This window comes from Hermetia illucens, chromosome 5, assembly GCF_905115235.1.
Source record: "Hermetia illucens chromosome 5, iHerIll2.2.curated.20191125, whole genome shotgun sequence".
Taxonomy (NCBI): Eukaryota; Metazoa; Arthropoda; class Insecta; order Diptera; family Stratiomyidae; genus Hermetia; species Hermetia illucens.
The window spans coordinates 45,203,378-45,218,592 of NC_051853.1; the positions used below are offsets into that span (position 1 = coordinate 45,203,378).

At 40.2% G+C, this 15,215-nt stretch overlaps 1 protein-coding gene and 1 long non-coding RNA gene across 2 annotated transcripts in view; one reads left to right on the top strand and one right to left on the bottom strand.

Moving 5' to 3' along the window:
- LOC119658477 (zinc finger SWIM domain-containing protein 8-like) overlaps positions 1 to 12,408 on the bottom strand; it is a gene marked incomplete at its 5' end in the record, with an annotated part of 30,682 nt that extends 18,274 nt beyond the window's left edge. The window contains one exon of the mRNA XM_038065916.1: positions 12,027 to 12,408. Coding sequence (XP_037921844.1) covers positions 12,027 to 12,408 — 382 coding nt within the window. The remainder of the gene's footprint in view (positions 1 to 12,026) is intronic.
- A 1,098-nt stretch (positions 12,409 to 13,506) lies between these two features.
- Positions 13,507 to 14,196, top strand: LOC119658479. Its single transcript, XR_005250233.1, has 2 exons — positions 13,507 to 13,786; positions 13,859 to 14,196. It is a non-coding gene; the product is annotated as an uncharacterized LOC119658479 (long non-coding RNA).
- The last annotated feature ends 1,019 nt before the right edge of the window (positions 14,197 to 15,215 follow it).

Below are 15,215 nucleotides of genomic sequence, written 5' to 3' on the forward strand. Positions count from 1 at the left end.
AAAAAAGTATTGTTGTTTACACTTCAATTAAATAATTTATACTGACGTTTGTGCCTATTGACAGTAGCTTTCCGATGAATGTTTGGAAATGTGGATCAATTGAATAAAAAACAAGCTACGCCATCTATTGTGAAAACCGACAGAACTTATTTGTAGGCCTAATACCCTGAAGTATAATTAATTAATAATTAATTTTTAAAAAAAAACCCCACCTTGTCCTCAGTAATGATGGGAATTATTTCTTTAAAGCAATTGACGAGACTTTTTGAAAAATAACTGTCAGTTTTAAACTATAAACATTTCAAATTCAAACTAGCTGACGTCAAAAGTCAATACCTCGACGACGAACCTGGTTAACATGCATCAATTACACTCTCTCTACTGCATCATCTCCGTAGTTTTTACGTTTGGATTTGCATATTAATTTATGTTCAAATATGACGAAGATTTACATCAATTTAGATTAAATCACTCGCTCCACGTCACTAAGCGGTTTCATCAAACACAGGTATTTCGCCTTGTCAGAAAATGAGTTGTGAAGAATTATAATAAAGGTTTGAATAAATATGACAATAGAGTCATCTTCTCTCAACTACTTCAACACAAAAATATGTTCTTTTGTTCAATACGGGAAGTCTATTTTTATGACTGATTTATAAACTGCAGCATCGCCCAGCAGAGACATTTTCTGTGATAAATATGTTTCCTGTCTTGTTTCAATTCATTCAATAACGCAGCACAATAAATCACTTAAATTTGAAAAACAGAAGTCATAACCTTTCCCGGGCATGTCTTTGTCTTTGATTGCTTTAATGTATTTCACACGAATTCTACCAAATGTTTCGCTTCAAATTTCAATGGCATTTATAGCGATATATAGGTCCATGTTTTACCAGCGACCACTAAAAATTAATCGAATTTAGAATTTGCAACTTCCCTACTAGTATATATATAGACAATTTGAACCGAGAACACTCGTCGAACTTTTCCACTTAAGACAACTCCTCTCTCTGTTTAAAAATGTTTGATTAGTTTAACAATAAACCTTTATTCATCACCGAGCTATCTACTTTCAAGCAAATCTAATAAAAGTAAGTTCAGGCGATGATAAGCTATGAAACAAACAGGCACAAGGTCAGTTATTCTAGCGAACCTACCAAAGGCTTTGCATTGCCTATCGAAAGTAGGGTAAATGTAAACACACAAAAAGCAACCAACCCTTCAATTAATCTGCTTGAAACGGCATGTAATCCTATATATTAGTCTAAGATCCTTAAATCCCAATTCACATAAAATTTCTAAGATCATTGAAGCCATACATACATAGATATTGCCTTCGCAGAGTCAACTTAATAAAGTTACATTGAAACTTCCCAGTCACAACCCCATCGACTTTATCCAGGTGCATTATAAAAAGCTTACCAGTGATCGTTACAACCGGTTACAACGTTATTTACATCACAACAAAGACCACAGAAGCAACTCCATTCCTGTGCACCATTGCATTGCACCAGTCAAAGAACTCTCAAGGATACGGTCTTGGTCTGTTGTGATGTTCATTGTTTACATTTTATTCAGCAAAAATCGTGGTCAACGTACGAGCTGCGGTAGTGATGACCCTCGCGTGAGACCCAAAAGATATTATCGAGAGTTGTTTTCTTGTTTGAGGGTACGAAAATGTTTTTGTTCATTAAGTCGGTAGTATCGAATTTGGTTCGTATTGGAGTTACAGATCAGTATTAAAGGATAAAATATGAGTTCAAAGAAATGATTAATCGGAATTGTTGATGTGACTTTAATTAAATAAAGTAGAAGAGTCTAAAAATTATATAGGTCATAAGGATTCGGAAGCAAGCAATCAATTCCATTAACTGTATCCGATTATGATTACATTCTTTTAGTAACTTTAGCGTAACAAGATTAACAACAATACCAATCCATGCGTAAACAAACTTTGGTAGTTTACTAATTCTGATACTTGTCGAAGATATTGACAACCCAAGAATTAAGTATTTTTCCTTTTGGAAAGGCCTTCACTATTTTGTACATATTTCAGATTAATAATAAAAATAATACCGTTACGGGAAATAGGACTGCGTCCTACAAGAATGATTGTCCCAGGCCAGGCATTTGAATGTTTTCCCACACTTCCAAGTATGTCAAGTTGACATCTGGTGCCCCAACCTACTTTACACAAGTGACGGCCACTGTCCTAGAACTTGTCGCTTTCCCCACGGTCCGAATTTCCCAGGTGATAAGTTTGCCGGCAGTGACCAGTGAAGATTCTCGCTATGATCCGAGAGCTCTTGTTGGTAAGGTTTAATCATTCCTTCGGGCGCTTAGATTCGTATTCCCCCATGAACACCCTGGACTGCTCCAAGTAAACCACACCAACCCGCCATGATTCGCGATTACTTGAAATGAAAGTGATCATTTATTTAACGAGACCATTCTCAGAAACTCCCAACTGAGAAATTTGAAAAAAAATCAAGAGGCTGCCACTATATGGTGGCTAGGCTCCGAAATACCTTCCATACCGATATCCCTTCAAATAATGTTAATAATAATATATTACCATGATTTTCAGTAATTGGCTGAAGAACCCCCTTGAACTTCATCCAAGTACCACAAAATTTTGCAGCAATGTAACTTAACCAGAGTCTGCAAATTGGGATTATTAAAAAATATCAAAAGTTACATTTTTGGTGCCTTGTTAAAGTTTTTTTTTGTAAATTTTGGTGTTTTTTCAAGCCTTCTTTAATGAATAAAGAAAAATTATCCTAATTTGCGAAATGTAAATAAATATTTCTGGATAAATCGTGAAAATTTCAAAAAATTTAATTGGATAGATTTTGCGCTATGGTGGCAGCAGGTTTTCAATATGCAGTTTCCAGAAAAACACATTTAAAAAGTAGAATGTGATTTTTAACCATGAAATCTTAACTGACCATTAATCTACTACATCTGATCCATAAACCTTAGGTTACTTCAATGGCTTCAATTCTTGTCTTTTTAGTGAAGTCATTCGAACGTTATTCCGACCGATAAATACGCGCTTTATTACGGCGACCGACATAAACCTGACATGCGACATTTTACCTGTTTAACTCTATAATTTCCGAACAACTCCGAATATCAAAAAATCATCATCATCATCAACGGCGCAACAACCGGTCTCCGGTCTAGGCCTGCCTTAATAAGGAACTCCAGACATCCCGGTTTTGCAAAGAGGTCCACCAATTCGATATCCCTAAAATCTGTCTGGTGTCCTGACCTACGCAATCGCTCCATCTCAAGCAGGATCTGCCTCGTCTTCTTTTTCTACCATAGATGACTTTCCGGGCTGGACCATCCTCATCCATACGGATTAAGTGACCCGCCCACCGTAACCTATTGAGCCGGATTTTATCAACAACCGGACGGTCATGGTATCGCTCATAGATTTCGTCGTTATGTAGGCTACGGAATCGGCCATCCTCAGGTAGGGGGCCAAAAATTCTTCGGAGGATTCTTCTCTCGAACGCGGCCAAGAGTTCGCAATTCTTCTTGCTAAGAACTCAAGTCTCCGAGGAATACATGAAAACTAGCAAGATCATTGTGCAGTAAAAGTTTTGACCCTATGGTGAGACGTTTCGAGCGGAACATAGTTTTTCATCACTTTGAAAATAAATCCTCCCCTAAAAATGTGGTTTTGGGGGATCTTTAAGAACCTTTTCATTTGAAGAAAAGTGGTGCTGAAGGTCATCGTCCGTTGTTGAGGATATTCGGTGAGCATGCTCCAAAACATTGTGCAAAGAGTGGTTTCGGAAATTCAAAAGTGACAATTTCGATTTGAGAAACGAAGAACGAGAAAGATCGCCGAAAAAGTTTGAAGATCCCAAACTGCAAGCATTACTAGATGAGGAGGAGAATGGTTGTCAATTGAACGACAAAAAGCAAGAAAACCGAAAAACCGCTTGTGAAATTCTTCTCGGCACGAAAGAAAGTGTTTTTGTCACCGAATCGTTTCGAGAGATGGAAAATGGATCGATTTCGAGAATCCTTAATGGAAGAAATCATGAGTCGCTCCAGTCGAACCATCTACATCGACTGTAAGACCAAACCGCTTTGGAAAGAAGATAATGCTCTGTGTTTGGTGGGTTCACAAGGGTGTGACCGATTTTGAGCTTCTGAAACCAAGTGAAGCTATTGGCATACAACGCCACCGACAGCAAACCATCAATTTGAATAAGGCACTGCTTGGAAAACGACCAGAATGGGACATCAGCCACGAACGAGTAATTTTTTCGTACAATAACGCCCCAGCACACCCATCAAAACCAGTTACCCGTCCTACTCACCAGACTTGGCGCCTCAATGGGTCACTCCCTTGCTAAGCAGCACTTAGCACTCTTAGGAAAAAATCAAAAAATGATTCGATTTGAGCTAGCGATGGTCAATACTTTGAAAGAAATAAATTCAATCATTATTAATAATATATACGTATTTTTTTAACTTAAGAAGATGCGGTTTGATATTTATGCACCTGTTTTTTTCTTATCTATCCCTGCTACACCTTTTAATTTTCTTAATGGATATTAAGTCCTACTCCACTCTTCATATGTAAAGAATGATGAGATCATCAAGGCGCTAATATTCGCTATCCAGACGAATACTAACATTTCAATATAAAAGAATTCGTATTCAGACTTCGAAATATGAATACAACAGAAATCGTATTCACACTCGTAAAAACGAATAATTCACTCTCGGAAGTCAAAATACAGCCACAAATACGACTATATTCGTATTCATATTCATAGAAAATCATCGTACGAATATATCCGTATTCGTGTTTACGAATTCAAATATGCCGAGTTCGCTTGTGTCCGCCTAAGCGAATGTTTCGTTCTGCCGATTGTTTTCACCTGCACTTTGATCGAGCTTTGTTGTTTAGTCGATTTAACGGTAACTAGTGTCAGTTAGAAATTTAATTCACTTGCCTTCTCAATAAAAAAGTGAAGCTTGAACCAACCAACGTGTAAAAGACGCGGAACCAGCTAACATCATTGCAGCCCATGGACGGAGCAAGTCTGACATCACCACACAACTCTGGCATTCGGCCGCCATACGGACGAAGAAATGATTAACGACGACTGTCCTCCTATAACCGACGACGACCAGAGCTTCGTTTTGGGGACCAACCTGACACTCAGAACGGCGAAGTCAATTCCTCTGTCAATAACATCCAACGATTTCAAGACGAATTTAAACTTGCCTCAGGTAAGACTCTTCAAGCGAAAACAGACGGATCTGGACATCTCGACACCAAGGCTCCAGCGACGAAAAACTGCTTCAAACTTCTACCTGACAACGAGCATCGCCTCGAAGCGACGCACGCACGCCCCGAAACTTCGAAATCTGCCGGCTCGGCCAACCCGGAATTAACTTTCTTCCTCGGTTTTTTCTGTACTTGACTGGGCAGTGGGCCTTATTATCGTGAATATCGACAAAACAGTTAAATTTGAGATTACCAACTTGCCGGCCAACAGGCACTAAGTACGACTCGATTGCCTCAATACCCATAAGAAACTCCTCTACCTAATCAAGATCACCAAACTGGAAATTCATTCCTTTATTCTGAGGGAGGAAGGGAAGCCAACCCTTTTTCTCAGAGGAATCTTTTCCTCACTAATTCACTCCCCACCAACCCTCAATTCCGAGACAAATGCCACCATAATTAGTAAACAAAATACCCTAGCTCATCAGCGGATCAGCTTGTAGAAACTCAGAATATCACCCAATGGTTTAACTGCCAACAATTTATCCACGTTCTTTCATACCCAGATGTGTCAAGTGCGCGGGCCCACACGCCTCTAGAGACTTCACTTGTTCGACTGTCCAAGACAAGAAGTGGACAGCGCGCCTCAAATGCGCAAACTATAGCCAACTTGGTTACCAAGCGAATTTCTCCAAATGCCCCCGTATAATGGAACGTATAGAGAAAGCTAAAATAATCCCGCACTCTCGCATTGCTCCACCCCCCGCCCCTTTGACTCTTTCGCCGATGTGGACAGGGGCCGAGTAAGACCCGAAACCCTCAGCTCTTCATCGCACAATCTGACTTCTACCACAACTACCTCCGTCTCCTCCCTGAAGACAAACCCCAAGCGTACTTACAATTCCTCTTCAAATTGCTAGACAGCCAAAATGAAGGTGCTCACACTCGACACTATTTCGCTCATATCAAACGACAAACGCAGATTCAACGCGACTTATCCAGTGAGCTGGATCCTCCCCTGGACAAATCGCGCATTCACTCTAATAAAGAGCTAGACACTTACATTTGGAAATTCAACTCTGTCTTCGAAACTACTAATCGACAAACAGTCAAAGAGCCAGGTTACTACAAATACGGGTGCCTTTCCCCCTCAACCCTCCTCTTAGTCCACGACAGAAATAGGCTACTGTAGTGCAGGAAACAAATATTTCACCGGCTATGACACAGACGCAACGCTGACTACCGTCTCCTTTCTGAGGAGTGAAGATTTAAACTCTGCGCACTGTTCCAAAATGATCTGTAGGATTTTGACGTGGTCAATGCAGGAGGATCCGGAGCGAAACCTGTTCACTGTCAATTAAGCTTTCAAGGTGTTCTTTGATGCACTTCACTATTATTTCAGCTTTTGTCTTTGCAACAGCAGGGAGCACCCAGATACCCCTCGAATTGTCACTCTCAAAATGAGTGCCCTTGTTGGGAATTTTAGCGATCATTTCCTCCTTCCACTTTCTGGTAAATTTCTCAGATTCCCAGGATTTCGGTACTAGTGGAAATAGCAAACCTGCAGATACAGCGATAAATAATTCTGCGACAGCCTCTGTCGAAATCTTGATATGCGCAATTACCATCGATAAAAGTTGTGGCTTGGCATCATCCGAATTCAAACCAGAAGGCGATTGAAACAACGTTTCGGATTGAGAGTCGGTATTCACTCGATGACGACCTGGGTCAATTGGGAGTAAGTGTGCTTTTTGGCCCACGGACCCTTCGCTTTGGGCAAAGCACTCATTTTTTCGTAAAACGAAACGATCATTCATTACGTTTTTAGAAAAACGAGGATTTGCTTCTACTCATTAGAAAATTTTAGCTCCTGATCCGACACCCTGATTCCTTTGGCAAACCAAAGCCATCACCAACAACCTCTAATTTTTAGAAAGCGATTTAAATAAATCATTTGATGGAAAGCAATGTATTGATAATAGTCAACCTCATACGCTTCAGACTCTGAGTTTACTATTGTTAGCAAATGCGAAGAAAGAAAGATACAAAAAATGGCTAGGGAGAAGTAGATTCTTCATGAATGGAATTTTAATATTTCAGCATCTTATTTATATGACTTAGGATACGGTAAATTCACAGGAAATTGATAAGTTTGAACTGATATAACTTTGACACTAATGGTCAGATTTCCATAAAATGTGGCATGTGTATGCACAGTCCTCTATGTCGGTCCAAAATTTAATACTCCTTGGATGAACTTAAGGGGGGTTTTTCAGTAAATTTCTAAAAGTTGGTAATATACTATTAATAAGCTTATTTGAGCAAATATCGGAATGGGACATATTTTGAGGTCAAGATTTCATCTAAGCGCACCTTCCTGATTATTTTCGGTTTCTTGGGTTGGGTAGTTTCTGAAAATAAGCCCTGTTTCACTTTAAGTGCGTAAATTTGATTCCTTACTCGTGCACTTTGCAATTCACGCCAAAAATAATGTCAGTTTCGGAAAGTACTAATCATTTGATACGCTACACGGCTATATCCGGTGAAAATTTTTCTGAAATCCCCCCTTTCCATTTATGGAGAGCCTCCCTTTAAACTCTACCTAAATTTAGGCCACCCGCTGTATGTGCGGGATTTTATAGTTCCCATCTATCGACCAAATTTCGTTCGGATCGGTTTAGCCGTTTTAGGGAAAAATGCGTGTGACAAACAGACAGACAGTGAATCAATTTTAATAAGATTTTGTTTTACAAAAAACCTTAAAAAGCACCCAAACAATATCAACAGGGACCAGATTTATCCCATAAATTCATTATATTATAATTTAATTAAGTAGGAAACGCATCGAATATAAACTTCGACACACAGCGGTGAGCATCAGTGAAAAAGTGAGCCGGGCTGCTCACCAAACATTGGAGATAGGAACAAATTAAGTGTCCGAAAACCCAGAAAATACCCGAAAAATTACTAGTTTTTACTGTTATTAAACTAAATCCATAGACGTTTTTTAATTCAGATGATCCAATTCGCCACAAATTTGGTCATCGCAAAACATAGAAATACGTTTTTGACGGTCATTTTGTAACATAACTGTATAATATTTTTCAATACAAAGATTTCTTGAAAGTTGTTCATTGTATGCACTTTAAGGGGGTCATCCCGTGTGTCGGGTTGGAGAAATCGATTTTTTTTTGCATGAATTGTATCTATAGATAGTGGAGAATATGTGGGCAAAGGAATTTTCCGATATTCCGAGTCGTTCAGAAATTACAGTGTTAAACAGATAAGGAGTTTGCAGCCGCGGCTGGAGTACTCGATGAGAAAGAGCATCGATTTTTTTTTACCTGTTAGTTTTTTATTGAGCCTTATAAATTTGAACAGGTATAAATATAAAAAGATGGAAAACCAATCAATTGTCTAAATTTATTTGCTGTTTGGAATAAAAAGGATAATCCAGTCTAGAGTGAGCACTGAAAGGCTTTCAAGTTATACTCAGTTATATTTTGTTGTAAGTATTGTGCTGTTTGTGTGTTTAGTGATTTTTTTAAATGGATCGTACGAAGGGAGATGGCTTTAACGTTCAACGTCATGCTCGCACTAAAAAACAAGTATTCATGGGAATCGATACTGATCAGAGAAGAAAAAGGACTTCGCATCAACATCAGCAAAGAAACTTTTAGCAAGCATGAACATGGATGTTCCAATTGCGACGAGTTTTGTATATTGTATATTAGATTTTGCTGGAGTTTTCTCCGGTATTTCTGCAAATTTCTGCAAATAATAAAATATACGTAGTAGTAAAAAAGGAATGCGTATGACATGTCGAGAAAAGAATGGGAACGCGACTTAGAAGAATCACAAAGGCATTGGTGGAAAAGGGGCTGGAAAACTTACTGATAAGGTTATTAACGACCTCACTAGATTTCTTGGGCTAGCTATTCGTCGACACGCAAATATAGATAATTGATAGAAGGAATGAAGCAAGAAATTTGGGCAACTTTCTTCCATAAATGTTCTACAGACGAAAATCCTCAGCATCAAAATTGTCCAACAGGCGAGGACAGTTGGTGCAAATGGCGCAAAGCGGAAGCTAAAGGAGAACTGGATAGTTTCCACCACGAGAAGGCACCTTTGACTGAAGAAGTTCAAACAGTCATCAAACCAATCTACGAAGATTTGTCACGAGATGATATCTTGAACAGATGTTTAGGAACAGAGACCCAGAATAACAATGAGTCGTTAAATGCATTAATCTGGACTTTCGCTCCTAAACACCTTCATTCTGGGGCCAAGGTCGTAGAAATAGTCACTTTTCTGGCTGGAATTATTTTCAATGAAGGATTCAATGGCATTCTCAAAATCCTAGTGACAATGGGTTGGCCACATATGTCAGGTTTATGTCGACCGCCGTAATGAAGCGCTAATTTTCCGGTCCGAACGACGATCGACTGACCTCGCTAAAAGAGCCAGAATTGAAACCAGAGAGCAACAATCAACCTTACAAGACTTTTTTGAAGAGACAGAGGGTGCTCTCTATGGACCAGGTATAGCAGATTAATGGTGAGTTAAAATTTTACTGTTGATAATCACATTTAAATTTTCAAATGCGTTTTTCTCGAAACTGCATCTTGAAAATCGGCTGCCACCATAGCTCAAAATCTATCCAACCAAATTCTTTGAAATTTTCACGACTTCTTTAATACATATTTCTACGGTCCGCAAACTAGGATAATTGCAATCGGACTGGTCGTTTTTTTTTATTCATAAAAAATGCCGTAAAAAAACACCAAAATCCAAAAAATTAAGTTTAAAAGCCCACCAAAAATTTACCTTTTAATCTTTTCTAATTATTCTAGTTTGCGGACCGTGGAATATTGTCCACATCAAAATGTCGTTTAATTTTTTTTCCTGAGATGAACACAGCGCCCTCCAGCGTGGCAGCAGAAAAACACCTTTTTTTGGAGATTGGTGCATAAATTGACATGTTTTCCGAAAACTAGCTACGATATCAAGCTGAAATCACATATACTAGAGATATCAGTAAACATATGGTGAAAAAATCACGTTTCTATCTTTATGCAGTCCTCTAAAATAATTTTTCAAATAAAGGCAAAAAACGGCCTTCACACGCGGTGACCTCCTTAAAAAAATATAATGATCGTTTAAAAAAATTTCGAAATTTTCTTTAAAAAATCGTGAAAACGGCTTATTTTTTGTGCAACAAGTGGGGTTAACCAATTAATGCAGATAGGGAGAGTACGACTGTCAGTCAGACTGAGAACCTTGTCCAACTCTACTTGCCTCTCTTTCCAAATTCAAGGCCATTTTGTCAAGTTCCATGACCTGGTGAGGAGGGCCATCTTTTTGCCATTCATTAGCGTAGTCAAGGTGTTTCAGGAAAGATGTCATAGTCCATTGAACTTCTCCACATCCTCTAGATCAGGCAGCGTGAAGAACGTCATCGATAACAAAAAGAAATAATGCCGATGATAAGATGCAACCCTGGCGAGTTCCTCTTTGGACCTCAAAATCGTTTGAGATTTTACCTCGGTGAAGCACGTGACACTTCGCGTCATCATATGTCGCTCTGATAGTAGCTATTAGTTTCTCTAGAATACCCCTCCTGCGTAGATCACGCCAGATACCTCCCTGCCCCGGTGCTGAAAGTTGAAATCAATGAAGAGCAAACGAAGTTAACTTCGAAACTCCGCACTGTTCCAAAATGATTCGTAGGGTGTGAACGTGGGCAATGCAGGAGGACCCGGAGCAAAACCGAGTCTGTTCTCTGTCGATCAAGCCTTCAAGGTGTCTTTGAAATTTCAGCGACCATCTCCTTTTTCCAAGGTCTCAGATTCCCAGGATTTCCGTACGAGTGGAAGTAGCATAAATCACTCTGCAAGGAGACTATCGAAAGCTGGATATGCGCAATTACCTTTGATAAAAGTTGTAACTTGGCTTCATTCGAATCTAAGCCAAAAGGCGATTGAATCCGTATTCACACAAGGACGAACATTCACTACTTAAAAAACGAGGATTTGCTTCTACTCAATGGAAAATTTTAGTTCCCTTCGGCAAACCGAACCCAACAACAATGGAACTCGTATTATACCTTGCAAATGCTGCGACCCTATTGGCAGTTCATTGTCTTATTACGAAAATTTCACTATAAAACAATTTTGACGACACAAATACAAAAAAAAAATCAGCACAATCTTCCTCTGAACACCAATTATTCAGAGTTTTCAGATTTTGTTCAACTTTCCCTTTCCCAGATGCTATTGATAATTGATAACCGCAGGCCAGATGTGAAGCAGCGTCTAACGAGCTAGCTCTGGCCTGGAACAAAGCGTTTGTCAAGGAGTTTGAAAGAATTGTGCCTTTTGCTTTAAAAGTGATGCGTACTGAGACACCCTTCTCCCCAATCGGAGGAGGGAGGCTCCCAACTGGTCGTGAACTGAGGATTCATTCCTTCAATCAGCAAAACCAAATATAATTTGTTTTCTATTTATAGCGTTGGAAAACATGATCAGCCATTCGTATCGCATAAATTACGTATTTCTGCAGAGAAAAATTATCATGTTGGTGTCAAAAAAGCGAAAAAATCGAAAAAGTGTCAAATTTTGTCGATTGAACTGGAGAATATGCGAATAATAAAGTTAACTATTTCACGTTGCTTGCTCAGATCGTTGTCCCCATCCTTTCCCCTGAAATCCCACAACCAATCAACTGACCTGAAAAATCAAAATATTTGCCTTCGCCCACTTACCACTCTCACTTTGCTTGCGACTCAAAGTGTTGACAAATGAACTGGTCACAGGACGCTTCCAGCCGCGCCAATTGTTGCACACACTCTCGGGTTCCGAGCTCCAGCTGCAAAGCGAGTCCTCCTCGAAGCGATCGGAATCGTCAAAACTGAACCGATCGCACTCCTCCGGATTCCAATCCGGGGGGCTGGCAGCTGCCGCCGCTGCGCCATCCGCATCGGGATCGCGATTCCTTAGGCCACCTTCGCCCGCCGCGCCACCCCCTATCGCTCCCCCAGCCCCACCTTGACCTTGCTGACCCCGAGGATTAGCGCAAGCGGCATCGGACTGAGCGCCTCCACTACTTCCGTTAGCCGTCCCGTTCGCCAGTGTGACGACGTACTTTTACGAGATCCTGACTACAAAACGGGTTCGCGCTGCTGAATCTCTCTTCAGGTCTCCACAATGCTCCACAGTTCGGCCAGTCCTGTCTGGGCAATTTCAGACAACCGCAAACGGGGGTCCGGACCCCACAGCCAGAGAGTCCAGAAAACCGAAACACTCCAACACTATTATCCCGCACTCGAGTTCAATCTTCGTCCAATAAGAAATCCTATCCATTCGCTACCAAAACACTCGCTGGGAATGGCATTCCTTGTGGGGCGCCCCCAGGACGGTTCTTTGTTTTGCTAATCGCCAAGCATTTTGTTGGTAATCATTATCGAAACGGGTTTCTGACCAAGGCTTCCCGACTCCTCCACTTTCCGGGCGACCACTTGCGGGCCACACAGGCCCACCGCAACGTACACGAATCAAACGATTAACAAAGAACACAAACGAAAAAAAATTAGAAAGTATTCTTTTCTTCGTTTTCACATCGAAAACTTTCACGGTCGCAATCGGAAATTTTTTTTCCGTTCCCGAGAAAATACACGAATTGAACGAAACCAAGTAAAATAACACTTTGTCCGCGTCACAGAATTGCAAAAGTGTCAATTGATGGCTGGAATGTCCGAAAAGAAGGAACGGCGAACGGTAAAAAATCGCTCAGGGAAAAAGTCAAAAACCCGATGAACAATGATAACAACAAATATGGCGGACGATTGACGAAGATTTTGACGGACAACGGCCAGGACGAGACGACAACGAAACGAACGACAGCAGCCAACCACGAACAAAGGCGAAATTCAACGATATCTGGCCTGGTGCAGCTCAACTTTCCACGTGCGTTCAACGTGTGGGACTTTTCGAATGTAAACAAAAGAATTGTTCGACCAGATGACTCGAAAATCATCAAAAATATTTAATTATTCGCGAATATTGTTCCAAATCGGATGCAGTTTATGTTACCAAACAAAACTCTTTTACAAACTACTGTAATTTCACCGATAAATATTGTTAATATTTCGTTAGTGCTGCCCTATAAAATTCGAAAATCGAATATGTTATGTGCTGCCGCCTGCGTATAGTTTAGAATTTTACAGTTGTTACAGTGTTGCAAGCTAAAAGCGCTCAGAAGAAGTTTAGTTGCTAGGAAATTGGAATGACGCGACATTGAGTCGCTTCCAGAAACGCAATTATAATTTTCACTTTTGTTTAAAAATTTGTTTGAGTTTGCAGAAGCAGCGTCGTCTCTAGGTGAATACGGGTACACATAAGTGAATAATGTGACTTCTTTTCGTTACTAAGTCGCACCCACACTTCCGTAGGATATCCCCTGGAACGTCGTAGGATCCATGCACTTTTCTTTTCATAAGTGCGTCAGCTTGGAATTCAAAAACATGTAGGAAACACTCTAAAATGTGGCTTAGATTATCAGAAGTGGTTTTTAAATGGTTTTGTTTTTCCATTTCAGACCTGACGTGATCGCAGATGATTTATAAAATTTTCCCCAGGAAAATAGTCGAAGTCGCTTTTTTGAGCTCCTTACCCAAGCGACGCATATGCAGTCCATCCCCCCGTGATTTGGCACAATGGCAAATAAACTGTGTTGAAATCACTGCAGGAGCTCAAACGCACAAGTCAGCCGGTAGATGTTACCTCTTCCCTTTAGAATGTTCCAGTCGCGCCGTGCGACTGCCATCCAGAGGATTTTTTTTCATGTTTTGCGCATGTTAACATTGTAAAGTATCCTTTTGGATTATAATACCTTTTCTTGGAACACTTCTACAATATAGGAAGATCTGAAAAAAACAATGTCTTTCTATCTGCTTTTCCGTTTAGCAATGTGGCCATAGGAAGGCATAGGGCCCCAGCCACGCCCACTTCCAATAGCTATCAATTGTTTAACCTCTCTTCGGCACTGGACGTGATATTGCTATTGCTTCGTAAATTTTTCAGCTAGTGAGGAACTAACCTAAGAGTCCCTCGTCGCTGCAAGCAAACAGTTTGTCAAAAGTGAATTTAGCAGGACCTATTCATCGAACGCAGGAAGATAAAACCAAGTGATGCTAGGTGAGTCCTTCATTTTCAGCCCCGCGAAACGGAACATAACTACTGCTTGTGACATTTTGCAACCTAAAAAGCCAAGCATAAACTGAGAAACGGGTTGCTTCTCTTTTGATGACCGCGTGAACAAAGTGTGGATCACATCGTCCTGAAAATAGGTGAGCAATGACGTGTAGAAAGATTGCGCAACAGTAAAAGTAGACAATTCTTAGAATTCTGAACAAATTGAATCCTCTGGAGTAGTAGGTATTCATCGGCTGGGTCAAATGATCTTACTTGAAAAACAACATACAATTTGCTGTGTTCTGTGAGTAGTAGTTAATCCCCAAGAGTTGGAAGTCGATAGTGTATTGTTTTCTAGCTTAGTAGTGAGGGGACTTCCATGGGCTCTTTTCAAAATCTTATAGGATTCTCTACTCGGTCGATAGATGTTTATGATGAGCCGAAATCAGGGTTATAGGGAGTGAAAATTGGACTTACATAAGAACCGTGTGGACCCCTTGAAATTGCATAAGTATTTCTGTTTTGTGCCCCGGTGTGAAGCCTCCTCCCTATTTCTCCCTTCTCGACGATCCGTAACAGAAGTGAAACCAAAAACGGTACGTATACATAATTTTTTCCATACCTATTCGGCGCGTTATCTACATACAAAGTCTTAAAAATTTATAAATTGTTCAGAGAAAGAAAACACAATGACACCACAGCGAATATGACTAGGTCTATGAAAAAGGACAAGACCCTACCAATTTTCCAGGAGCTTAAAA